This window comes from Macaca fascicularis, chromosome 17, assembly GCF_037993035.2.
Source record: "Macaca fascicularis isolate 582-1 chromosome 17, T2T-MFA8v1.1".
Classification (NCBI taxonomy): Eukaryota; Metazoa; Chordata; class Mammalia; order Primates; family Cercopithecidae; genus Macaca; species Macaca fascicularis.
In genome coordinates, this window is record NC_088391.1 from 11,984,416 (window position 1) to 12,010,903 (window position 26,488).

A 26,488-nucleotide genomic window follows, 5' to 3' on the forward strand; every position below is an offset into this window, starting at 1 on the left:
GATACAGGCTGAGCATCCCAAATCCAAAAATCCAAAATGCTCTAAAATCTGAAACTTTTTGAGTGCCAATGTGACACTCGAAGGAAATGCTCATTGGAACAACTCAAGTGGTTATGTATCTGCAAATATTTCATGTCTGAAAAAGTCCAAAACCCGAAACCCTTCTGGTCCCAAGCATTTCAGATAAGGGATACTCAACCTGCACAAGCATCCACGCATTGGGAAATGACGTTTCAGGAAGAAACGTTCACACTGAATGATTACTTAGTTGATTTAACGTAAACATTCATTCTGCTCCCCTCCCCCATTACCCTACGGACCCATTCTCGTGTAATATGTTTATAAAGATTTCAAAGTAGGGGTTTTCAAACACCGCATGTTCTCACTCATAGGTGGGAATTGAACAATGAGAACACTTGGACACGAAGGGGAACATCACACACTGGGGCCTGTTGTGGGGTTGGGGGAGGGGGAGGGATAGCATTAGGAGATATACCTAGTGTAAATGATGAGTTAATGGGTGCAGCACACCAACATGGCACATGTATACATATGTAACAAACCTACACGTTGTGCACATTATTAAAGCTTAAAGTGTAATAAAAAATAAATTAAAAAATAATAATAAAAATAAAAAATAATAAATAAAAATAGGGATTTTTCCCATTAATAATTATGCATTATATTCTTGAAAATTGCTGAGAGTCGATTTTAAGTATTCTCACCACCAAAAAAAAGTCAGGCAGTGCATGTTAATTAGCCCAATTTAGCCATTTCACAGCATGTACATATTTTAAAACATGTTGTACACAGTAAACATATACAATTTTTATGTCAAGTAAAAAAATCAGGGCCGGGCACAGTGGCTCACGCCTGTAATCCCAGTACTTTGGGAGGCCGAAGCAGGCCGATCACGAGGTCAGGAGATTGAGACCATCCTGGCTAACACGATGAAACCCCGTCTCTACTAAAAATACAAAAAATTAGCCGGGCGTGGTAGCGGGCGCCTGTAGTACCAGCTGGTCAGGAGGGTGAGGCAGAAGAATGGCATGAACCCAGGAGACAGAGCTTGCAGTGAGCCGAGATTGTGCCACTGCACTCCAGCCTGGGTGACAGAGCAAGACTCCATCTCAAAAAAAAATCAGTTAATGTAACTGAAATATAAAAACAGAAGCTGCCCCCCCAAATGTTTTTTATCATATATAAGTTGAACTTGACCTTTACAAATGGTCACTATTTTGCCTTGCAGAATATTCAGAAAAGGTTCTGCTTCCTAACCTGTGATGCAGCCAGTTACCTTGGAGATAACCTCCGGGGAATCGGATCCAAATTTGTCAGCTCTTCCCAGATGCTCACTTCCTGCTCTGAGTGCCCTACACTTTTTGTGGATGCCGAGACTGTGAGTATCCCAGTCCTGCTCTGACAGGGGAGGGCCTATGCAGCCTACTGTGCAGAACTTCAGGGTAGCATGTTTGTGCTGTGGTTTGTTTTAAAGACACCTTCAGTGTTGTGAGCAGCGCTGTATTGTGATATGACTCCCAAAGGTCTGCAGTATAATTACTGCACATGGCCAGTCCAGGCCAACGCAGAGCGATTTCCCAGAATAAGAGAAAACTCCACCTCTGCTCCCTCTGCATCCTTGGCAACCGCTCTCTGATGACTCTGACTTTGACAGCTGTGCAGATATGGTCAGATAACCTCCTGGAGCTGACCTAGGCAGTGCCCATGATGCCAGGTTGCCTAGTCAGATGGGTCTTCAGAGGCAACATGTCAATCAGTTTCCCCACCCCCAAGTCTCTAACAGAGAGTTATTGCCCTCTAGATTTGCCCAGCTCAAACTGCGAATGATGAGTTTAAAGGATAATCAAAACAGTCTCTGGCTGATGGCAAATCATGGCTTTATGCATGGAACTCTAACCATGCGAGACTGACGAGCTCCTGGTGGGTGGGAGTTGTGTGATACCTTTTTTTTCTATCCCCCATGATATGACAGAATCATCACATGCTCAGTAATTACTGAGGTTTAGAACCAGTGAGGATGTGCTTAGATTTTAAAAGTCTCTTAAGAATCAAGTCCTTCCAAGAACCTGTTTGATCAGTAGCTGTCTTGTAGCAAAGAATACAATATGAAAAGTCATTCTGTCATAAAAGACTTAAGGTATAGATTAAATACAAAATCATTTTGAAAGTCTTTTTGGAGGTTTGTCTTCACACTGCTTGGAGTATTATTGGGTGATGACAGTAGAAGTCATGTATAAAATGGAAACCATATCTTAGTGTGGGCCTCTATGGAATACTTGTTATGTCTTACCTGCCTATGCTAATATGGGAAAGAGTGGCTATTTTCTTAGGAGGCGTGTATTATCAAGCTGGGATTCAATTGCAATTGCAGCTGATAGTTGAGCAAAATTCCAAATTTCACAGCTTATTAAAATGGATGGCACTTGTAGCCCTTTTACATCAGTTCTAAATATACTTCTGTTTTCTGTGTAGCTGTGCCTTTGTGTTGATACCTCTCTAGTTGTTTTAATACCAGTTATTTTCCTGTCTTTAGCTCCTTTCATGTGGACTTCTGGACAAGCTCAAGTTCAGTGTGTTAGAACTGCAAGAATATTTGGATACCTACAACAACAGGAAAGAGGCCACACTCTCAGTAAGCGTTTGTTTCTATGCATGTGCAGTCAGTTAAAACCAAATGAACCCAACCACTCTGAGTTATTGGGAGATGTTGTGATTAACCTAAGACATGCTCTTTAGGGAGTAGAAGGCAGACTTCATCTTTTCCCTTGTTAAGGATTACAATTCCAATTTAATGGTGGTAGGACTGTATACAATATTAATTGTTTTAAAAATGGTATCTACAAAAGAGAAATTTTTCAGCATTCACTTTTAGCCCTACCAAGAAATTGGGGGGAAAAAAATGGGTATCTGCTTGATATGTTACTTACCAATGTTATAACTTATCCCAGAGATTTGAAATTGGTGATTACTTCCTTCCAGTGTTAGCCTTACCCAAAACTAGCTGTGGTGGATCTCCTGTCTGTTCTCGTAGCCACTCTTAGAGCCAGTCCCCAGGGTTTCTCTTGGCCTCAGCTCTTGCTCTTTACTTTTTTCTTTCTTCATAGATCTAGATTGTAAAATGTTAGAGACAGAAGTGATCTAGAAACCATCCATGCCGGCCACCTGTTTTCTGAGAGATGCACAGTTGGAGGCCCAGAAAACTCAGTGGTTCAATAATAATTGTATGTAGTGTGTATTGAGCACTTCCTATAATATGCCAGGCACTATAGAAAAAGCATGGGTTTTGAAGTCAGATTGACTTGAGTCTAAATCACAGCTCAGTTATTTAAGGGTTAGTCACCTTGGATAAGTGACTTGCCATCTCTCATCTCAGATGCATCATCTGTAAGCCCTTGGTAATAATAACTAATTTGCAGGATTGTTGTAAAGATAAAACAATTATAATAGTCATGGCAGCTATCATTTCCTGAGTCCTTTCTATGTGTCCAACAACCTGCTAAGAGTTAAATCTCTTAAATTATATGGTTTAATGCTCACAACTACTCTGAGAGTTGCTATTGTTACCCTCGTTAGCTAGCTAGGAACTGGGTGGGATTGAAACCCAGAGCTGTGGGATTCAAAGGCCTGTGCTCTTAACCACATGATGATACTGCCTTGAAAATAGAAATAATATCTGTAAACTGACCAGCACAATGCCACATAGAAAGAAGATGTTCATTGTAAAGTTACTGGTTTGGAGTTTATTGCTATTGCTGTTATTGATGTTATCTTGACCTGCCCAAGGGCAAGAGTTCTAACTTTCCACCGTAACAATTATCTTTGTCTTCTATTTCTGTGGCCTTTTACCTGCCACTGTTTTCAGGTTCTCAGTCATCACCCGGTAAAAGTAATCTTTTTATTCTGGTTGGTGAACTAATCTAGCCTTTAATGTCAAGTGTGAACTTCAGTTCCTCAATGCTCATTGTTTTCTGCTCAAAGGTTCCCTTTCACACCTGTGTTAGTTACTATCCCAGATGCTTAAGACTGGCAGGATCTCTCAGTAGCTGAGCTATTACCATAATAGCCTTCCTTATAGTGAAGGAGATCTGCCCCATAGCACATGCAGCCACCGCAGCATAACAGAAGTAGATGTGTCCAAGTCAGGTCATGTTGACCAGAATCACCCAGCCTGTGAGGAAGTATTGGTCCTGTCTTCTAACCCCAATCATATGGAAGATTTCTAGCCATAATATATTCATTTATACATAAATTAGGAACAGTGTGGTGAAACCATTCCCTAGGGCAACACAGTATAATATTGAAATTGTATTTTTAGATGACCATCACTGAACCCATATAAACAGATACTTTTAATTTCCAACAGTTCATCTTTAACCCCCAAATACGACCCTTTTCAAAAAGTCATTACAGCACAATTTCATTTTACTGTCATTAGAACTTTAATGAATTTTTCCTAACAGAATTGATACTAAAAATGTTCTCAGAACATTGCTGAATTCACCTATGTCTGCCCCTCTCTTTCTGATAACAGTGGCTTGCAAATTGCAAGGCAACATTTGCAGGAGGATCAAGAGATGGAGTAATTACCTGTCAGCCAGGGGACTCCGAAGAAAAGGTAATAAAAGCCTGTTAGAATGGGTCTCTTGTGTGCTCTGACATTGTGTTTTAGTTTTGGTCTACCCAAGAAGCCTGGAACTTGAGAAAAGAAGAGGCAGAATGAATCACCCCAAACATTTACATGAAACCAACAGAGTAAGACAGAATGACATTCCAGCATGACTGTGTGTTGATGGGATTTTGGGGCGTTTTCTTCGTTTTGGAAAAGTAGAGGTATAAAATAACCTTTTTTTGCTGGATACTGTCTAACTATACTAATAATTTCCTAATAAATTTATTCTTAATTCAGATTATAAAGCCAAATTTCATTAATTCTTCACTGAACCACTTAGTTTCTTTAATGAAGGAAGTTTCTCTAGACCTTTCAGCAGTCACTGTAAAACAGATTTTCTCGTTTAGAATTGCTACACACCTCAGACCAGTGTGCCATACTATAAAGGAAATGAAAGGACAGAGTAGGAATGGATGAAAATCATTCTTTCTGCAGTCACGTATTGAGTGCCTCCTGTATGGCAATCATGAGCAACTGACAAGGCCTCTGCCCTTGTGGAGCTTCTGATCTTGTCAGCGAGACAGACATCAGTGAAACAGTCATACAGCTATTAACTGCAACAAGGACCATCAAGGACAGGAAAGAAGAGGAAGCTGAGAGATCACAGAGCAAGGCTGCCTGATCCGATGGGGAGGGCAGTTCTGGGAAGGGTTCTCCATGAAAGTAACATCTTGGCAGAGATCTAAAATATGAGATGGAGAGAAGTGGGCCTGTAGTCTGTGTAAAGGCCCGGAGGCAGGGAAACCAGGCCTTTCCAAGAACCAAGGAGAGCCCATGTGACTGACAGCACCGAAAGCCCCGTGGAGAAACGGCTGAGAAGAGTCTGGAGAACTTGGCAGAAGCCAGCCCATGCAGGGCTTTGGTGTTTAACAGCAATAATAAGCAACTGAAAAGGGTTAACAGTGGGGATGATTAGATCAAGGCTCTCCCACTCTGTCTACTATGGAAATAGCTCAAAGTGGCAAGAGTGGTTAAGGGAACTTAGGAGGCTGCTGCCCCATCTAGGGAGAGAAGGTGTTACCTCGGAATTATGTCATTACTACTGGAAAAGTGTTTTACGTGGCACACCCTCTGGATGATCTGAAAACATCTTCCTGTGTTAGAAACAGTACTTCATTACGTAAAAAGAATCCAGTAAAGTCTGGTTTCTGATCAGAGGTTTGGAGTGAACATTTTCAACCAAACACCAGTGGTTCCATTTCAATTTGGTGTTTGTTATTGAGCAAGTTTGCAGCCCTGAGAGTAACACTGTCCATGCCAGCATTGATTGAGTCCCTAGGCAAGCCCCTTGATAAGTTTTAGTGAAGAGATCAGAGATTGAAAAGCAAACTATAAAGCTGACTATAAAATCAGTTTTAGTGAAGAGATCAGAGATTGAAAAGCAAACTATAAAACTATAAAGAGATCAGAGATTGAAAAGGAAAATATCTAAAGAGGGCATTGAAGTAGAGGTTGCATTTCCACATTGCTGCCCTTCTTGAAGATGCACATTTATATCTCACTTTATGGTTTACAGAGCACTTTCACACCCCTTAAGTCATTTGATCTCTCTGGATGGGAAGCAGGGCGGTAGCATTTGCCCATTCTATAGCTGAAGACACCACAGCTTGACTTATCCAAGGCTCCATGGCTGAGAAGTGACAGGCAGAAATGTAGCTTAGACATAAAGTCTGTCAACATAGGCAAATAATAACTAGTTTGCATACATTTTTAAAATAAGTGTTTAATGACTTATATAATGTCTCCCATAAGCAAAGCAGAATTGAAATATGCTGTTCAAAAATCACAATAAACTCCGGCATTTCCCTCAATCCCTATATATGCATCTGTGACGTCATGTCTCAGATGATTTGTGACTTAGATTTTCACTGAATAACCTGTGCCATTAGCATATCCCAGAAGTAATACATTTTAAAAAATAAAGTATTATCTAGGTTTCAGATTTTATGGCCACCCAGTAGTACTCATGGCTTGTCATTCCAGCCCAGCCCTCCCTTCACTATAATCTGCTGTTAAGACAAATTCAGGCCAGAGAACAGTTACCAGGTTAGGATTTACTTTGAGCATAAATCTAATCTGGCTTATAGTCTAGTTTGTATAGTAGTATGTAAAATACAATTTGTTTTCTGAAAACTTGGCCTCAATCATCAAATTCTATTATATTCTCTATAACAGAACCTCAGACAGGAAAGTGCATTGATACTTTGCAGATTTCTATGAACAAGGGTTGAAACCAAATCTATTATGTATTTGTTTGTTTGTTTATAGCTTCCTGGTTAACCCTAAAGGATAACCAGAAATTCCAGTTAACCTATCCTGTTTCCCAAACATTCCAACTTTAAAATATGTATTTCTGTTGTGCTTGTGATTTATTTCTATTAAGTTGTTTTACTGAGTTTTAGTTGCTCCCTCCTTTTTACCTGGTTCTTCTTCACCTTCTTCAAACAAATATCTCTATCTTATTTTTGCTTATTGTTTTTTACCCATTTCCTATTCATGCACCTCTTTCGTTGCTTCTATTTTGTAGTACTTTTTCCTCTCCCTCTCTTTTGTTGTGTTTTTACTAAACCCAAGGACTCAAAAAATAGACTTCATCTATTTATTCATTTGTTTAGATGTATTCATTTGTTTAGATGTGACAACTCTGTTAGCATTACTATAAAGGCTTGAGAATACAAAAGTAGAAAGAAGAAACTAATGTTTTTGAGTACTGTACACATGTAATCTCATTGGATCCTTTACAACAATCCTTTGAAATCAGGGTTTTTCCATTTTGCAGCTAAGAAAACTGAAGCTGACAGGCAAAGTCTAAAGGCCATATTCTTTCCATTTGTCCACACTTTCTCTAGCTTAATTTTGGAGGCAAAACATACACATGGGAAAACACTCAAGAATAATTTCCAGCATATGTCTAAGTGTCTAATATGGCTTTAGGAATCTGCATGAATAAGGAAGGAAGATGCATAAAACACCCAAGAGGAATGAGAGTGGGATTTACTAGGAAAGCAATAATGGAAGGGCAAATTCTGAGTCTGGTGCTTCCAACGTTTTTGCAAAAACCAACCAAGCTTTGGCCCCATTGTCGGTATTAGCTCAGTGTTTCAGAATATTTCCAAATGGCTCCTGGACACACTGGTGACCAGAGAACTCAAGCAGTGACCGGATGTCCTAAGGAAGATGCTTCCAGGCCTACATGTGTAACAATTTTGGAGTCTGGTTGATCTGGAAGGCAAAGTATATGCCACCTAACAAAAGAGGTTAGCAATCCTAGCAAGTCAGGCAAGGCAGGGAGATTTGTTTAAGTCATCTGGATACTTGGTTACAGTCTCTGTTTTAATTCGTTAGTAGACCCTGGAAGTAGTCTGGCCACTGGGCATGCAGCTCAAACCTCACACTTTCTAATTCCACCAGCCTTGAGGCATGGCTAGGCACCACGCAGAGTACACAAATCAGGCAGCCTCGGCTCCCATCATAGGTAACACTCAACAAGGCCGGAAATGGGCTGTGAGAGAAAACTGAGGGAAAAAAGTCCTTACACACGAAAGGTGGGCCTTGAGGAGAAATGATTGTGTCTTTCCACTTAAATATCAAGATCTTATATCTAGAGATGTGGAGATATAATTTTGCTGACTAGAGCTACCATTTGGCCTCCAACCCAAAACAAAACCCAACCAACGTCTAGCCTCAGAGCACTGCTTAACTTACCTCTAAGTCATTCTCTCCAACACTCCTGTGTAATCAGGTTCTCTGTCTTCTGGAATGATTTGGTGTTGCCAGTTACTCTCAGCACACCCTTGCCTGAGGACATGTAGAATGTGGATAAGTGAACTTATAACTTGCAGAATCTGTGTCTGGATATAAATAGCAATGTGTATATACCGATAATTATTACTCATATCTGTTCTATTTCAGAGAAGTGTGCACTTCATGAAAGGATTAGTGCTTACCCGACTAAACCTAGAAAAGTAAATTCTTGAATAAAGATATCAGTCTGTCAGAGATGGTGACAGTGTACAGACATGCATATGAAAGCTTCTCAACCCCCAAGCCCTACCTAGTCTGGTCCGGTCTTTGCCAGTAGAAAATTCCTAGTCATTCTTAACAGGTGATTTAAGTGAGGATTGCTGTAGAATTGTTTGTGGAAGACAATATATCTCTTTGTTGGGTGCTGAATATTTATTTTTCCAATTTTTCTTCTATTCTTAACATAAAGTTGCAGACATAAAAATAATGAAGAAAGCGTATGCACTGGTGGCTTGTGAACTATAACCAATTCACAGACGGGTTAAGTTTGCACACTATTAACTGACCTTGCATTTAAAATTTTTAAACTTCCACACATACGGCCAGGCACGGTGGCTCACACCTGTAATCCCAGCACTTTGGGAGCATGAGGCGGTTGGTTCACGAGGTCATGAGTTCGAGATCTTCCTGGCCAACGTGGTGAAATATGATCTCTACTGAAAATACAAAAATGAGCCAGGTGCAGTGGTGGGCGCCTGTAATCCCAGCTACTTGGGAGGCTGAGGCAGGAGAATCACTTGAACCTGAGAGGCGGAGGTTGCAGGGAGCCGAGATTGCGCCACTGCACTCCAACCTGGGTGACAGAGCAAGACTCCATCTCAAAAAAAAACAAAAAAAACAAAACAAACTTTCACACATACACACACACTCAAAACAGAATTCCTAGTGTCTCTAAATAAGAAGATCTAACAACACTGGGCCTGCCTTCCTCAGTGGCAACGAGGAGCCAGCACTAAGTATAGACCCATATGGACTCTCCACCATCCCTCCTGCCCAGTGAGTTCCTAATGCTCAAGGCAGGAGCCAGGCACCAGTCATCATGATGCTTGGCCTGTTGCTTTTCTTATAACAGAAAAATATTTCTCTGTACCTAAGTCTCCAAAATGAAGAATAAAGCTAGATAGAAAGGGCTTGAGTTTCCAAAAAGAAAACAGGAAAGAGTATTATTCTTTGCATATGCGAGAAGCAGCTCTGCATATACAAGCACCTGTCTGCTGAACTGACTTTCTGAGGGATATATTGGAGGAACATTCTCAGCGCGTGTTCAAAACAACAAAACAAACCATGTTTCTAAGAAAATTATTTCCAATATTTGGGAAGTATATTTCGGGGAAGGCTCTTTTTTAAAGACAGCCATTATTAGTCAATGATTTGGGCTTCTTGGTGATAGTAATATCAGTTCTCCTAGAATAAGGTGCAACATACACTAAATAGGACATAAATCAAGGCATGATGTGATTTGCTTGTGTCATGAGATCACTTTCATTTGCAGACACTGCTTTAGTAGTGTTTTCTCAGCCTGCACATATCAAAAGGAGAAATAAATCTCTTCATGACTTAAAATCAGCATTTCCAACTAAGGATTTTGGTTTCCATTGACCTCTCCATCTCTTGCAAAATTCATTCTGGAGTAGCCACTAGTCGATGGTTTAAGTGAACATAAATGCAGGTCAGGGAACAAAGTCTGCAGACCTCTCGGCTCTGGGTTCTGCAGGCAGTGGCTTTAGTCTCCTTATAGTTAATTAACACAGTTCATCATCCAGTTCTGCAGAGGTGGCCCAGAAAAGCTGGAGATGTTTCGACATCATGTATTGTCGATTTTAGTTAATGCATTCATAATTCAACAGGTATTTCTGAGCACTACTTGAACATTTGACTCTCTGAACTCAAGGACAGTAATTCACATTTAGCCCTACTACGTTTCATCTTCTTATATTCAAATCATCATTCTGTGAGGGTCTTTTTGGACGCTTATCTTCTCGGTTATGTATTTTCTATCTACGTAGTCTATGAATGAGAAGCCTACGACCTCTGTTCTTATACAAATGGAACAAGTTAAGTGTTGAACAAGACAAGACTTTTCTCCAGTTAAGTTATCATCTGTTAAACATCATCCTTCAGATATAGTCAGTCTTTCCTCTATAAGCCATATTCCTTCTCATATTGGCTAAAGAAATGTCTGCTGAAGACAGCTTACAGATTTCTTGAAAAAAGTAAATACCTCAGGATGTGTAATCTGTATCATAGCTGTATTTATCTTCCAAAGCTTTGAGGGATATTTATGACCAAGGTCCAAAAAACTACTTAACAAAGTTAATGCAGTAGCCATCAATGTGCCAGGCCCAAGCATTATTAGCAACAAGTGAGTACATACTATTCCCACCTTTTAGGGGATTTCATCATTAGGCTAGGTTATTTAAATTTTATCTCATTAATTTAAACGCAGGACTTTCAGAGATTAAATGAGATGAAAATAATAGCTATTCTAGTACACTGTGGTTCATCTTCTAGCATATCAAAAATGTCTTAGATTTTTACTGACTGGTTATGTCATAAGCATAGAATCCAGCTGAGAACAGAAGACAGAACCCAGATACGGCTATGCTACCGTCGATCAGCAGGAGTTCAATTATTCTGGGCTTTTAAAAGCTCTGCATTCCTCGATTGTTTATGATAAATTCTTAATATCTTGGCTCCATGATCTCTTTTTCCTCGTTTTGAGAAAACATACCTCTAAATCCAATTTTATAAATCAAGCCATACCAGGAGAGCAGGAAGGGGCCTTGAAGAAAATCCTTGTGACTAAATAAAGCAAGGACATTCCCACAACGTGTTCAAAAGAACCTCAAGTCACCAAAACACAGATAAGTTTATAAAGACTTCTCAAGGGATTATTTTTAGAATGTGGATACATTAGCACGGAATGGTGGGACAAGGGGAATGTTAATACTTTCCATAAAATGGCCCCCCAGAAAGGCTTTTTCCACTATCTTTTTGGAACTCTAAATGCGAACTAGGTCCCATCCTGTGGCCTACAGAAAGATTCTGAGATAATAAATATCAAGGAAGCCTGAACTAGCCTACCTAAAAAGGAATGCTTAGGAAGAATCCTGAGGACTGGCATTCATCACAGTTGGCCATCTCCCAAGAAAAACACTATTTTGTGCCCTGAGAGCTGAGTGGGAGGAATTCATTGACAATGAAATTCCTTAGCACCAAGCTGGAGTCAAAAGTTTCCTCTGCCTTTATTGAACAGAAAAGATTTTACTTGAACTGATTTGATGACCTCTTTGGGTTATAACCTTGTTTTGGAAAGCAATAAAAAGCCGTTTTCTTCACAAAAGGCCTTGTAATTTACTCAGCACTTGCTTCATTTCACACTTCTGAAAGGTAAATCCCGTGGTAGCAAATGTTTACTTCCTAAACTGCATACTAAACATTTCAGTCATATTTGATGTTGTCCAAAAAGTCTTCGCACTGGAAATTCTGCGTCTGTATAGACAAGACTCTCCCTGTGTGACGATCTTATATGACATTGTATTTCAGAACAGAAAGTTTGATTTTAGAAACTTCTAGATATAAAGTTTTCTTGAGAATAGTAAATACCTGAAGCTGTGTAGTCTCCACATCAGAGGCTTACAGGTGTTTGTCTTCCAAACTTTGAAAGAAATTTATGGCCAGGGTCCAAAACACTACTTAGTAAACATAATATGCATCAGTGTGCCAGCCCCACATGACAAGCAAGTGATAAGTAAGGGAAGAACAGACCCTTGGAGGATAGAGTAGGGTTTGTTGGCAGCAGTCCTTTAATTACATTTGTAGATACTAATAAATAATAAGTTGATAGTTTCATTTGTTCTTATTTACTGTACCTTATTTTCAAGTACAATACATTAAAACGATGATAACCCAGAGACTTTTTGAAAGAGCTTTAAAATAAGGGGGTTTTATTGGATTAGAAACTCTTAGGTCCTTAAATGTTTTGAAAATTCAGAACCAGATATGTTGATGCATAATTAGGAATGGTCATTAATTTTAAAAAAATACATTCTGTCAAGTTTTACTTATCTCTTTCCACATACCCAAACTTTCCATGAACCAATTCTATGATATAGCGACATCAAAAAATGGTAGTTGCTGGCCGGGCGCAGTGGGTCACGCCTGTAATCCCAGCACTTTGGGAGGCCGAGGCAGCCGGATTACAAAGTCAGGAGATCAAGACTATACTGGCTAACAAGGTGAAACCCCATCTCTACTAAAAATACAAAAAAATTAGCTGAGTGTGGTGGCGGGCACCTGTAGTCCCAGCTACATTGGGAGGCTGAGGCAAGAGAATGGTGTGAATCCAGGAGGTGAAGCTTGCAGTGAGCCAAGATTGTGCCACTGCACTCCAGCCTGGGGCAACAGAGCAAGACTTCATCCAAAAAAAAAAAAAAAAATTGTAGCTGGTGTTGAACATGGCCCAGTTACAATTTTACATTATTTTATACTAACTATTAGTTGTAGATTACTTATAGAAATTGTCTATTGAGTCCAGGCATGGTGGCTCACACTTGTAATCCCAGAACTTTGGGAGGCCAAGGCGGGCAGATCACTGGGTCAGGAGTTCGAGACCAGCCTGACCAACATGGTGAAACCCCATCTCTACTAAAAAAAAAAAAAAAAATCAAAAATTAGCCAGGTGTGGTGGCATGCACCTGTAATCCCAGCTACTCAGAAGGCTGAGGCAGGAGAATCGCTTGAACCCGGGAGCAGAGGTTGCAGTGAGCCAAGATCGTGCCACTGCACTCCAGCCTGGGCGACAGAGTGAGACTCTATCTCAAAAAAAAAAAAAAAAAAAGAAATTGTCTATGGGAGAAAAAATTGTTATAAAAAGTAAAATGCAAGAAAATTACCTGTCATATTTCACACTTGTTTGAGGGTATACAATGTTTAGTCCTTTGAAATTAAAAATTATAGTAGTCCTATAAAATATTCTCAATGTGCAAGGCAATCCAACTAAAGAAAATACCATGTAGATTGTTCACTATATTCAATGTTAATTGGAAGGTCATAGTTTAATAGATATGAAACTGAACATAATAAAGACTCTGCCTTAATACAAAGCAATAGTCTAATTTGTTTGGGGCTATAATTCTTCAGATAACTAAGCTGGCTTCCTCTCAGTTTTACTGTGTTCACATATTATGCACACTTATACACTAAAATCTTCAAGCAATACAAGTTTTGATTTTTGGTCTCTAAAACTGACTGACAAAATCTAAACTGATTAATCAGAGAACCTAAAAAACATTATGTTTTTTCAGTGATATGTTTCCCATTAGAGCTTGTTTTTAACTGGAACGCTATGCATGTTGAATGGGTACAACATTTGCAAGATTTATCAAGTTTGGGTGAGCAATGCTAATACTGCTGACGGTTCTGCTCTTGGAAAAGGGCCGTGCTTTCTGTTGCATGCAGACACTGACCCTGTACTTTCTTTCCTTTCCTTTGTTTCCTGTGCCATGCTTGCTGTGTAGCAAATGGAATCTCTTGCAGTAAGTTAACTTTCTTTCATACTCTTTGTCCATTTAGGCATGGACCCATAACAACCCTTATTTTTTACCGTTACTGTTATATCTCTTAGCATGTTTTCCCTTTCTCATTTTAATTTATTTTATTTGGTAGATTAAGACATGGCAGTTTATTAGTAGCATTCTGGGCTGCTTTTGCCCCAAAGTAGAAACCTATATTGCTATGAATTCTCATACTGTCAGTGGAATATTTTGTGTAATAACTACCATGATTTGGCACAGGAAAGTCAGACTTTTCATAGCTAGGTTTCACCCTAAATTGTGAAGGTAATATTGTTTTTAAACAATATTTTTTTATTTATTTGCAAGTCTCTGGCAGTTATCTTTTATACCAGATTTTTAAAGGTTCCCCTAAAGAGAAGTTTAAAGACCACAAAATAGGCCGGGCGCGGTGGCTCAAGCCTGTAATCCCAGCACTTTGGGAGGCCGAGGCGGGTGGATCACGAGGTCAGGAGATCGAGACTATCCTGGCTAACACGGTGAAACCCCGTCTCTACTAAAAATACAAAAAACTAGCCCGGCGTGGTGGCGGGCGCCTGTAGTCTCAGCTACTCGGGAGGCTGAGGCAGGAGAATGGCGTGAACCCGGGAGGCAGAGCTTGCAGTGAGCCGAGATCACGCCACTACACTCCAGCCTGGGAGACACAGCGAGACTCCGTCTCAAAAAAAAAAAAAAAAAAAGACCACAAAATACAATATTTTACTAAAACAACCAAATATCCAGTTCAAGTTAATTAGTCAGTGTAGCTGCTTCTTTAATCTTAGGCTGGGTACCGGTATTGAGAGATCAAATAATCTAGGCAGAATTGGTTCTCCCCTAAAGAGCAGGGAAGGGCTAGAAAGAGAAAGGAAACCATTCAGCATAGTCTTAGCATGAATTTTAGTAACTTTTAAGATTTAGGATCAAAAGTCTGTTAATAATATCAATAGAACATTCTTCCTAAAACCTAAATTCTTGTGATTTCTCTCCTTAAACTGATTGGGGGAAACAGTTGTAAGTCACCTTAGAAGCTCTCAATTCTGAGCTGCCTTCTTTGTAGTCCTTGGTAAAAGAAAGGCCCTATTTATCCTACCCCATTTGAAAACTGAACAGTGAAGCATTTAGTTTAAACCACATATTTAACTCACTTTCACTGGTGACTGCTGGCCATGAAATTCTGTTGAGCGAAGGCTGTTCCTTTCCTTTCACAGAATCCCATCCACTCACTACCTGGGAGCAAACTCATTCTTGGAATAAAATAGGCAAAGTGTAGAGGGTACAGCTCCAAGTTTAGTCCATCACTGGCATTGGAATTATTATTTTTCCCTCATAGTATACATAAGCTGTGTAAAGACCACACTATAGGGTACAGAGGCACAAATGCATCCCTGAAACATTTTAAATTCCAGAGGTATCTATGTGGCTCAAGGGCCATTGTGTATGATTACTTTTTGATGTCCTTTCCACAGAAATTTTCAAATGTGTTCGTAATTTCTTTTTTTAAAGCATTTTTTGGTCCCTTTTTATCTCTCTTTAATTCAACAAGTACTTACTGAGCACAGAGTAGACGTATCATCAGTAAGCCTGATACAGGACTCTAGAGGACCACGTGATTGTTATGTTTACAGGGGCCCAGGCGTCTACTGAATTTATAAGTTTAACACCTAAAACTGCTTAATGTTTTGCCTTTCAAATATACTTTTAATGAAAGGAAATTTTTCTGTTTAAAAATAATTTATAGCTTATAAAAATGAAGACAACCACTCAGCTATAATTGGTAGGTATTTAATTGGCAAATATAATGGAAATTTGGCTGTCTACTCAGTCCCTTTATAGGTGCTACTCTCTAATTAGTCATCCATTACACAGACTATAATCGAAATTATACCGTGGATTTCTCACTGATATTTAATGACTGTATTTTGTTTTTCTGTTTTATTTGGAATAACAGCTGGTTATGTTTTCTTAATTTAAAAAAAAAAAAAAAGTTTGTCTCCATTGAGATTTCACTAGTTATATGGGAATGATCCTTAATAATAACTATTTCTTCCCGTGCAATTTCTCTCTTTAGCAATTGGAACTGTGTCAGAGATTGTATAAGCTACACTTCCAGCTGCTATTGCTTTTTCAGTCCTACTGTAAGCTCATCGGCCAGGTGCACGAAGTTAGCTCCATGCCAGAGGTGAGTCTACGTGCTTTCCAACCCCACGTCCCACCACGAAAATCATTTCTTTTGTTCTTCCCCACTCCACCCCATTTATAACTGCCCAAGTGATTTTATTCCCGCATCGTTATTTTACTCAAGCACAAGTCTGAAATAAACATGTCCTGTATGTATTTCTGTTCTCATTTTTAAAAGCAAAGTCAGGAGTAGGTATGGAAAGTGAAGTGCCTTACAGTTGAAGAACGCGTGTAGGAGAGAACCTTCCTGTGGGTTATGCGCTAGGTGCCTTGCTTGCATCTCCCTGATCCTGGCCCTGGGGCTGGGCATCCTTATTTGAAAAGTTTCCATGGGTGTGAGTTTTCTTCTTTACATTAGTTTTTCATATTTGCCCTTACCTTGAGGTAAGAAGGAAATGTCTGTATGATGTGTTTGGTTCTCTTCAGTTTCCCTGCCCTACTTAGCACCAGGATGTTTTAATATTTTAAAATATTTAAAATGAAATAATTTTTACTGCTGAGTGAGCCAAAATTTTTCTACAAATGAAGAAATACTACTGCAATGTAGTCAGTGGAATAATGGTTGTGTGTACTGGATACTATAGAAGCACTGAGGACTAACACCTCATTTGCCTAGAGGTAAGAAAGGTTGAAACTGAAGAGCTCGCTGGAGGAAACCACACCTGAGTGGACTCTCAGAGGGTGAGTTGGAGTGAGGGAGGAGCATTCCAGTAGAACAAACAGCATGGCCATAAGCCCGATGGGAAGAAAGAGAAAGGAACTACAAGCTACTTAGTATTGCTACAATAGAAGGTGCACCAAAAAGGAGCTATGAGATAAGGCAGAAGAGAGAGGGGTAAAGGCGAGATCATAAGACATGCTGCGCCTAGGAGTATTTCAGGTAGATCTCTGTGGCAGCTATGTGGAGGGTGGATCTGATGACAGCTAGACCAGAGACATGGAGACCAGTGATGAGGCTGCTGAAATAGTTCAAACAGAAGGAGAGAGTTTGAACTGGGACAGAAGTCCTAGGTATGGAGAGGAGGAAGGAAATGTGAGACACAGGACAAAAGATCAATGAAACTGATGGGGGGATGAAGGAGAAAGAAGAGTTGAGGAAAGGATGACACTCAGGTTCCATCTTATATAAACCAGGTGACCAGTGGCACCAAAGCTGAGACAGGGATATAGAAAGAAGGACTGAGGCAATGCTGTGTCCAGACAGTCAAGCCTTCTCCCGGCTAGTCAGTTGCTGCATACTGGACAAGACCTGGCTTAAACGGTGACTGACATCTTGCAGGTGGTTAGATGTGAGGTCAGGGGAGAGATCTGGACAAAAGGCACAGATGTGATTGTGAACAAGCAGAAGTCAATTAAACCATGCAATGACAGCAGAGAAGTGAGGATGAAGCCTGGAAAACCTCACCATCTAAGAGCAGAGGAGGAAGAGCCACAAGAGACAAACTACAACCATTTTACCATTTTTTTATTACTCAGTTTGAAAAAAGGAAAAAACTATACAACTTTCAAATGCTTATTTCAAGAGAGTAGGCCTTCATAACCGGTTTTCCTCTATTCAGTTACAAGTTGTCAGATAATGGGAATCAACTCTTCTTTTTTATTTGCCACATGGTCAAGATATACTTTTTTGGTTTTTTTTGAGACCAAGCTTCGCTTTTGTTGCCCAGGCTGGAGTGCAATGGCACAATCTCAGCTTACCACAACCTCCTCCTCCCACGTTCAAGCTATTCTCCTGCCTCAGTCTCCCGAGTAGCTGAGATTACAGGCATGTACCACCACACCTGGCAAATTTTGTATTTTTAGTAGAGATGGGGTTTCACCATGTTGGTCAGGCTGGTCTTGAACTCCTGAGCTCAGGTGATCCACCTGCCTTGGCCCCCGCGAAGTGAGCTGTGAGCCACCACGCCCGGCCAGGATTACCATTCTTGATGCCATTAAGAACATTCATGATTCATGAAAGGAAGTCAAAATATCAACATTAACAGGAGTTTGGAAGAAGGTGATTCCAATGGACGACTTTGAGAGGCTCAAGACTTCTGTAGGGGAAGTAACTGCAGATGTGGTAAAAATAGCAAAAGAACTAGAATTAGAAGTAGAACCTGAAGGTGTGACTGAATTGCTGTAGTCTTATGATAAAACCTGAATGGATGAGGAGTTGCTTCTTATGAATGAACAAGTAAAGTTTTTTTTGTTGTTTGTTTTTGAGATGGAGTCTCACTCTGTCGCCCAGGCTGGAGTGCAATGGCATGATCTCGGCTCGCTGCAACCTCCACCTCCTACGTTCAAGCGATTCTCCTGCCTCAGCCTCCCGAATAGCTGGGATTACATGCCTGCGCCACCACGCCCGGCTAATTTTTGTATTTTTAGTGGAGACGGGGTTTCACCATGTTAGTCAGGCTAGTCTCAAACTCCTGACCTCAAGTGATCCACCCCCGTTGGCCTCCCAAAGTGCTGGGATTACAGGCATGAACCACCACACCCGGCCCAAACAAAGTTTCTTTAGGTGAAATTTACTCCTGGTGAAGATGCTGAAAACATTGTCAAAATGACAATAAAAGATTTACAATATTACACAAACTTAGTTTATAGAGCAGTGGCAGAGTTTAAGGTGATTGACTGTAGTTTTGAAAGAAGTTCCAAGGTGTATAAAATGCTGTCACATGCTACAGAGAAATATTTCATGAGAGGAAGAGTCAATCAATAAAGCAAACTTTGGCCGGGTGTGGTGGCTCACGCCTGTAATCCCAGCACTTTGGGAGGCCAAGGCGGGCAGATCACGAGGTCAGGAGATCGAGACCATCTTGGCCAACATAGTGAAACCCTGCCTCTACTAAAATACAAAAAATTAGCCGGGCATGGTGGCCCATGCCTGTAATCCCAGTTACTTGAGAGGCTAGGGTAAGGGAATCACCTGAACCTGGGAGGCGGAGGTTGCAGTGAGCTGAGATCGCGTCACTGCACTCCAGCCTGCTGACAGAGCAAGACTCCGTCTCAATAAATAAATAAATAAATAAATAAATAAATAAAGCACACTTCTTTATTGTCTTATTTTAAGAAATTGCCCCAATCACCCCAACCTTCAGCCACCACCACCCTGATCAATCAGCAGCCATTAACATTAAGGCAAGATCCTCTACCAGCAAAAACATAATTACTCACTGAAGGCACAGAGGATTGTTAGCCTTTTTTAGCACTAAAGTGTTTTTTAATTAAGGTATGTACATTTTTAGACTTAGTGTACTTAGACTACAATATTGTGTAAACATAATTTTTATAGGCATGGAGAAATCAAACAATTGACATGACTCACTTTATTGCAGATGTCTGAAACTGAATATTTCCAAGGTATACCCGGTGTGTGTATTTATATGGGTACATGCACACACAGTGTTTAAATACTATATAAGTTTTAAATACTGTATATGTACACACACAATGTTTAAAACCTATCTAGGTTTAAAATAAGAAGAAATGTGCTTTCAAATTTAAAACTACATACAAAATTAAGATATTCTAATATCTTGTTTTAAAATATTATTTCAGTAAATTTTAAACCTACTTCTATAGTAGGTAGTTGTATTTAACAGGCCTGTGTGCGAAGAAAAACTAATCCTTCAAAGCTTTAGTTTTTTATAGTTTGTACCATGAGTGAGTTGGGAATGAAGAGGAAAAGCAAAGATGTTGAATAAATAACTTTCCAAAGTAAACAGGCATCATCAACTTGCATTACAAAGAGAAAAAAAACCTTTAATTTTATGCCAATTTTTTAATGTTCTTGAGATCAAATTGCAAAACTACCATCTTCCGTAGTATATTTTGAGACACTTAGAAGTAACACAGGTTTTCTTATGCTTTACTTTTTAACACTCTGGATCCTTTGGTTCCAATACCTTCGAGGGAAAATATCTTTTACTGCTGTAGCATTAATGCAAACATGAGTTTAAGATTATTCCTCCTCCTCAAAATTGTGTCTGCAGCACTTTCCCATGGCATGGAACCAAAAGTGAGAAAAACTTATTATTAGGACAGAGTCCTTGGTCACGATTACGTTTATTGAGCACTTAGGTGCTGGACTGTACTAAGCATTTTGTATACATTATTGCCACTTAATCTTTAAAATAAACCTTTAGGATGGCTATTATCTTCAGTCTCACAGATGAGAAAACTGAGGCACATAAAAGTCAATTAACTTGTCCATGTTCCTACAGTACACTGCAGAGCTGGCATTTGAACCCAGATCTTACTCACTCTTGAGCCTGATCTCTTGTATTCTTTCCTTCTGTATGTATTCCCTATTTAAGTAGAACTTAAGTAGAAACCATTTTAAATGAAGTCTTAATCTTTTCTATAAGGAGAGCATCTCAGCGGTTGACACGTATCCAATGCATCCAACTCCACAATCCCCTACACATACAGTGGAGTACAATGTCATCTATCCTATTTGAATTTACCAAGGTATTAAGCTTATGCTTAACCACACCCATAAGATCCTTTTTTTCTTTTTTTTTTTCTTTTGGGATATAAAATTCCCCCAGCACCTAAATATAGTTTTAAAAACCTTTTTTTTTTTGGAAACAGCTGCTGAATATGTCCAGGGAACTGAGTGACCTAAAGAAACACCTGAAGGAAGCCAGTGCAGTCATTGCAGCTGACCCTCTCTATTCAGAGGGTGCGTGGTCCGAGCCGACCTTCACGTCCACTGAAGCAGCCATCCAGTCCATGCTGGAGTGCCTGAAGAACAACGAACTCGGCAAAGCTTTGCGGCAGATCAGGGAGTGCAGGTGACTCTGCTATTTCTTGTAGAGGTGGTTGCAGGAAATGCGCACCTGGTTGTTACTCTGTCATGGTTGGATCTAGCCCACTACGGACAGCTAGATATTTTATAGGTCTCTTCTCAGATATTACCAATGCCAAACCGGAAACACTCAGCTTTCAGAACACTACATGTTGAAAGTGTGGGTGTTGGTTCTGGCAATTTGTCATCCCTAAAATGACAACATGCTGAAGCACTTCAAAATATACCTTCGTATAATTTTTAACTAACATTTGAACATATCCTTTTTGGTTTTGCCCCTACATCCTGATATTGTATTCACATTCATTGAAACCGGAAGGCTATAGCAAATAAGGTAAATGTTTTAGGAGTATTAGATTCCTTTCTGATATTTTTATACTTTTGATATTTTATCAAAATACTCAATAATCTAAAATTGATTATGGTGATGTTTGTACAACTCTGAGTATACTAAAACCCACTGAATTGTGTACCTTAGATGAGTGAATTACCTAATAGGAGAATTCCATCTCAATGAAGCCTTTTCAAAAAGTAATATTCTTATATTAATGAAGACTCATAAGCTCCCAACTTTTTATAGTGCCTCTAATCTGTGCTATTATTTTTGACTGCAGAAGTCTGTGGCCCAATGACATCTTTGGAAGCAGTTCTGATGATGAGGTCCAGACACTACTGAATATTTATTTCCGTCACCAAACTCTGGGACAGACGGGTACTTATGCCCTGGTGGGGTCTAACCAGAGCCTGACCGAGATCTGCACCAAGCTGATGGAGCTGAACATGGAGATCCGGGACATGATCCGCAGGGCCCAGAGTTACCGAGTCCTCACTACTTTTCTTCCAGACTCCAGTGTTTCTGGCACTAGTCTCTGACAGGAGCCTCCTGTCCCCGCTGGGTTCCAAACTGGCAGTGCTGCCATGCTGGGGCGATGTCATTCGGTGTCTTCTCGGCCTTCAAAAGGCTTGGACAGACTGTTCTCCCTCTTGTTACCTGTAGGGCTTTTTCTAAAGAGGATGACAGAACTTCCAATGTGTAGCAATACTATAAGAACCAAGGTAGCTTAGAACGTCCTGGACAGACTCCACCCGTCACGCTGTGTGGCACAAATGTGTGACGTTTGACCGAGCATATGCAACTCACTACTGAAGAGGTGACTTCCGTTGCATACCAAAGCCGACTACACTGAACAGTACCTTCCTTTCTAGAAACGATTTTAGATTGGCAAAAGTGCAATGTTTTCTTCACTCACAAAATTTTATATTCTCAAACATGTACATTCTTTCCCTTCTTGTTCCGTTTTCTTTTCTTTTTTCTTTTTCCTTTCTTTGGTGGGCTGAGAAAGGGGCAGGCAACATGAAGCTGGCCACTGAAAACTGTAAGACGGTCAAACGCTGACAGCCTGTGTATGTGAAAAGGGAATTGTAAACGGACTGCAATGTAATGTACACTGTAATTTGAATACAATTACTGTATCTAAAAGGAGCTGCTATGAACTACCTTTCTTATGTTGTTAGGCTACTGTTTCTGAAAGCCCTGGATCTCTTTGCACCAAAAATGGTCCAGATAGACTCTTTTTAAGGATCTTGGCTGCTTTTTACTAGAAGGTTGCTTTTATGAGCATATTTATACTGCTGAAGGATGAGTGTTAATTTTAATTAACTTTGCCATTTTGTAGAGAAAACTATTCACAATATAAATTCCACGTCTTTTCACCTATCAGGCATGCATATTTTAATATCTGTTTGGATAGCCAGAAGTAGAATCATAAAGGTAAAATATGAGTTGTTTCTTTGTTTCTTAAATGTCATATATTATGTGTAATATATATGTAAAGGGCCATTCTTAAGTTCTCTCCTTAAACTTAATGCTGTCAAGTGTTAGATGTGTGCATGTGAACTTGTTGCACAGCAGAAACATATTCAGAGTTTATCTATGTAACTTATTCACTCTGTAAATACATTTAAAGTTTTTGTGATGTAAGCTTAATTGATATTCTGTTCAGAACTTTCTTTAGACTAAAAAAAAAAAAAAAAAAGAAGAAGAAGAGCAAAATACATGTTGACCATGGACTTTATTTCTGGTTAATGAAAATGTTTGTCCTGGGCACACATGAAGTTCTGCATGTGGGTTGCCAAAGTAATAACCCCAAGGGGCACCCCTCACGTGTATGCTCTGAATGGCACCCATGGGGGTCATGCCATGCATGGCCCTGTGAAGCTGGAGGTAAGTATAATCTCTTTGGAAGTTGGCGTCAAAACTGTGAGCTTCAACCAATTCTGTGTAATCAACCAAAGAGAAAAATCAGAAAAAAGTGAGAGCTCTAATTCTCTGTAACCTATAATTAGATTGTCATCCTTCAAATTTGGAAATTGATTCTATAGTGAGCTGGAGAAAGTAGTAGAGTTTTAATTCTGTTACCAACACCTATCCGCTACCTACCCCACTAAGAAAACAGGAACACAGGGAGAAATATGTAACAATCTCAATTTTGCTGTCTTCCTACTCATATTTCACATGGACCAACAAATATAACTTGCTTTACTAGCATATGGCTACTGAATCATTGGCAGTAATATTCTAGGAGTATCCTGCAGAAGAGAGCCTAACCTAGGATTTTTTTAATGTTACCACAGATACAACTACTAGATTTTAATAATGTTCTGGACTGCTGACAACATATTTTTCTGATGATTTATTTTTTCAACTTGCCTGAAAGATGATTTGCTATGATTTGTAGAAAACAACTGAATCACGATCTCTCTGAAAAATACCTCATAAAATAAAGGTTTCTGTGGGTAACCACAGTACACAACTTTCAGAGAGTTTTGTTGGGAGCCACAGTAGAAAGAACAGATTCATCGTGAATTGAATTTTCTACCATGCCTTCTTACCCAGCAGAGAACCACTACAATGTTTTACTCTTAAGAAAGAAAGAAAAAAAAGATTTCAACAGTTCATTGCAATCTAAGATATTAACATAGGAAGCAGTGGTTTGTGTTTTTCTCAATTTTATTTTTAAAAGGAGATGTATTAATGTGAAAGATTTCTTCTACTTTTCCTCTATCTCTTCACCTCCTCTACTTTAAGTGGAGATGGGAAAAATTGTGTAGGATGCAGCCCCACTCCAGCAGAGCCCAGCAATAACTTAAGATCTACCAGTCAAATCTTGTTGGCTGTTGCTCTGTGCCTGTTACTGAAGCATTAATGTTAATTGCCTTCCCCAGGGATACAAAGAAGTAGAGGTACCAAAGGAAAGGGTAGATATTTAACAGATGCCTCAGTGGTAAGAAAGATGCCTCCTTGTGTCTCACTGTTTTCTAGCACTGAAACATGATACACTTTGTATCCACCTGCAGAATAAAGCAATCTAGACAGGTGCTCTGTAACTTAGACATCACTTGATTAAAATTATAGTCTCCAAATATAGTGTTTTAGAAAAGGCACTGCACATTTTTAGAGGCACGTGAATGTCATTCCCACCTCTAACCCATCTAACATTGGTGAGATGTTAAGAAAATGTGCTGGCGTTGCTGTGAAATCAAGATGCCTGTAATTGTAGGCATCACACACATGCATGAACATCCACAGGGAGGTCTCAAGGCTCTTCTGGTTCCAAGTCCTAAGAAACAATGATCTTTTCAGTGAGCTGTAGAATTCTGGAAAGAATAAGGGTGCCTCCGGGCTGCTTACATCAATAACTTACACGTGCTTCCCGATGCCTGCCTTAACAACAAGAAAATTAGTGTCCACGGGTGAGTATTAGGGTGTGTTCATTGTATCTCAATGAAACTAGTTTTTAAAGTTTTCAGTACATTTGTTTTAGATCAATTAATATTTGAATACCTATCATGACCCCGGATATTTCTTTGTTCAGTAGATATTTGTTGCGTACCCACTCTGGGCTAGGCACTGTTTTAGAGGATACCGCAGCTATCAAAACAGATGTGGTCCGTGTTCCCATGAGGCTCCTACATTTGAGTGGAGGAAGATGTGCTTGTCTATGTTGGGTAATGATTAGTGCCATGAACAAAACAGGGATACAGTGAGTAATGCGGACGGGGCTATCTTAGCTATCACTCTAATAGGGTGATGTCTGAGGAGAGATCTGAATGAAGTGGGGGATACAATGGATATCCAGGGAAAAGAGCATTCCAGCAAAGGGAAAAACACACGCAGAGACCCTGAAGGAGGAGCAGGATCACTTTGTCGAAGGGACAGCAAGGAAGCCAATGACCGGGTGAAATGAGTGAAGAGGGCGTTCAGAGAGGACAGCCAAAAGCTCTGTGGGCCACAGCAGGACTTTGTCCCTTGCTGAGCAAGATGGGAAGCCAGTGAATGTTTGTGGGCAGGGTAGTGACATGCTGTGACTTATGTTTAAAAGGATTACTCCATTTGGGATGATGAAGAAAAGCTCTATAGCAAAAGTTCTGTTGTGGTGGTTATACAGCATTGTGAGTGTACTTAATGCCAATGAATTGTGTACTTTAAAATGGCAAATGTTTTGTTATATATGTTTTGCCACGATAAAAATAATTTTTTAAAGGATCACGGTGGCTGCTATGTGCAGAATAGACTGCAGACGGGCAGAGGTAGAAGCAGGAAGATTAGAGAGACGGCTGTGGCAATAGTGTAGTCACCAGGCGATGCTGGCTTGGGCTAGGGTACTAGCAACGGAAGTGATTAGTTGTGGGCATGTTTTGGAAATAGTTCAGAGCTAAAGCTGACAGGGCTTACCAATGACACATGGAATGGGAGAGAGTTTGGCCCAAACCACTGGAGGAATGGAGTTGCCACTAACTGAGATGAGGGAATGCATGTTTGGGAGGTAGAAATCAAGATTATTCTTCAGACATGTTAACTTTGAGATGTCTGATATCCAAGACAAGATGGTGAGTAAACAGGTGGATTTGTGAGTCTGTTGTTGAGGAGCAAAGTCTGGGCTAAAGACATACATATGGCCGGGACTGGGATTGCTCATAAAAATTAGAGTGCAGGTAATGGGCTCAAAATCTCAGATGCACATTAAATCATGTCGAGGACTTAAAACCCCAACACCCAGACTTCCTCTTCATTGATTTAATTGGTCTGAAGCTGTGCTCAAACTCCAGCGCTGTTTAAGATTCCCCAGATGATTCTAATCCACTGCCAAGATTGCAACATTGCTTTCTCCGTCTCAGACCTAAGAATCACCCCAGGGTATTTGTCAAAAATGCAGAATCCCTCAGGTTGACCCCTCTAGAGACCAATTTGGTAAATCCAGCGCAGGATCCCTCAAATCAGCATTGCAACAGCCACACTCCACTCTGAAAGACACTGAACTGGGAAAAACTTCCTACATAGCAAAGTGCTCTTTCTTCTAAAGCATACCCCCAATTGATTTTCCACGTAGGCTGCTGGTGTAGTGATTCTACCCAAATCTGCCATCGATCTTTTTGTAACTTTGCTTCCTACTCGAGGTCACAGTG

At 40.0% G+C, this 26,488-nt stretch overlaps 1 protein-coding gene across 7 annotated transcripts in view; it reads left to right on the forward strand.

The window, feature by feature from the left end:
* Positions 1 to 23,075, forward strand: part of FRY (FRY microtubule binding protein) — a 454,114-nt gene extending 431,039 nt beyond the window's left edge. For 6 of the 7 annotated variants that reach the window (XM_074021820.1, XM_074021819.1, XM_074021818.1 and 3 more), the window contains 7 exons: positions 1,250 to 1,399; positions 2,555 to 2,653; positions 4,553 to 4,636; positions 14,014 to 14,031; positions 16,118 to 16,228; positions 20,806 to 21,008; positions 21,637 to 23,075. In XM_074021820.1, the coding sequence (XP_073877921.1) occupies positions 1,250 to 1,399; positions 2,555 to 2,653; positions 4,553 to 4,636; positions 14,014 to 14,031; positions 16,118 to 16,228; positions 20,806 to 21,008; positions 21,637 to 21,895 (924 nt within the window). In that variant the 3' untranslated portion in view covers positions 21,896 to 23,075. The remainder of the gene's footprint in view (positions 1 to 1,249; positions 1,400 to 2,554; positions 2,654 to 4,552; positions 4,637 to 14,013; positions 14,032 to 16,117; positions 16,229 to 20,805; positions 21,009 to 21,636) is intronic. The other variant, XM_005585599.4, reaches the window with a different exon arrangement.
* Positions 23,076 to 26,488: the final 3,413 nt, after the last annotated feature.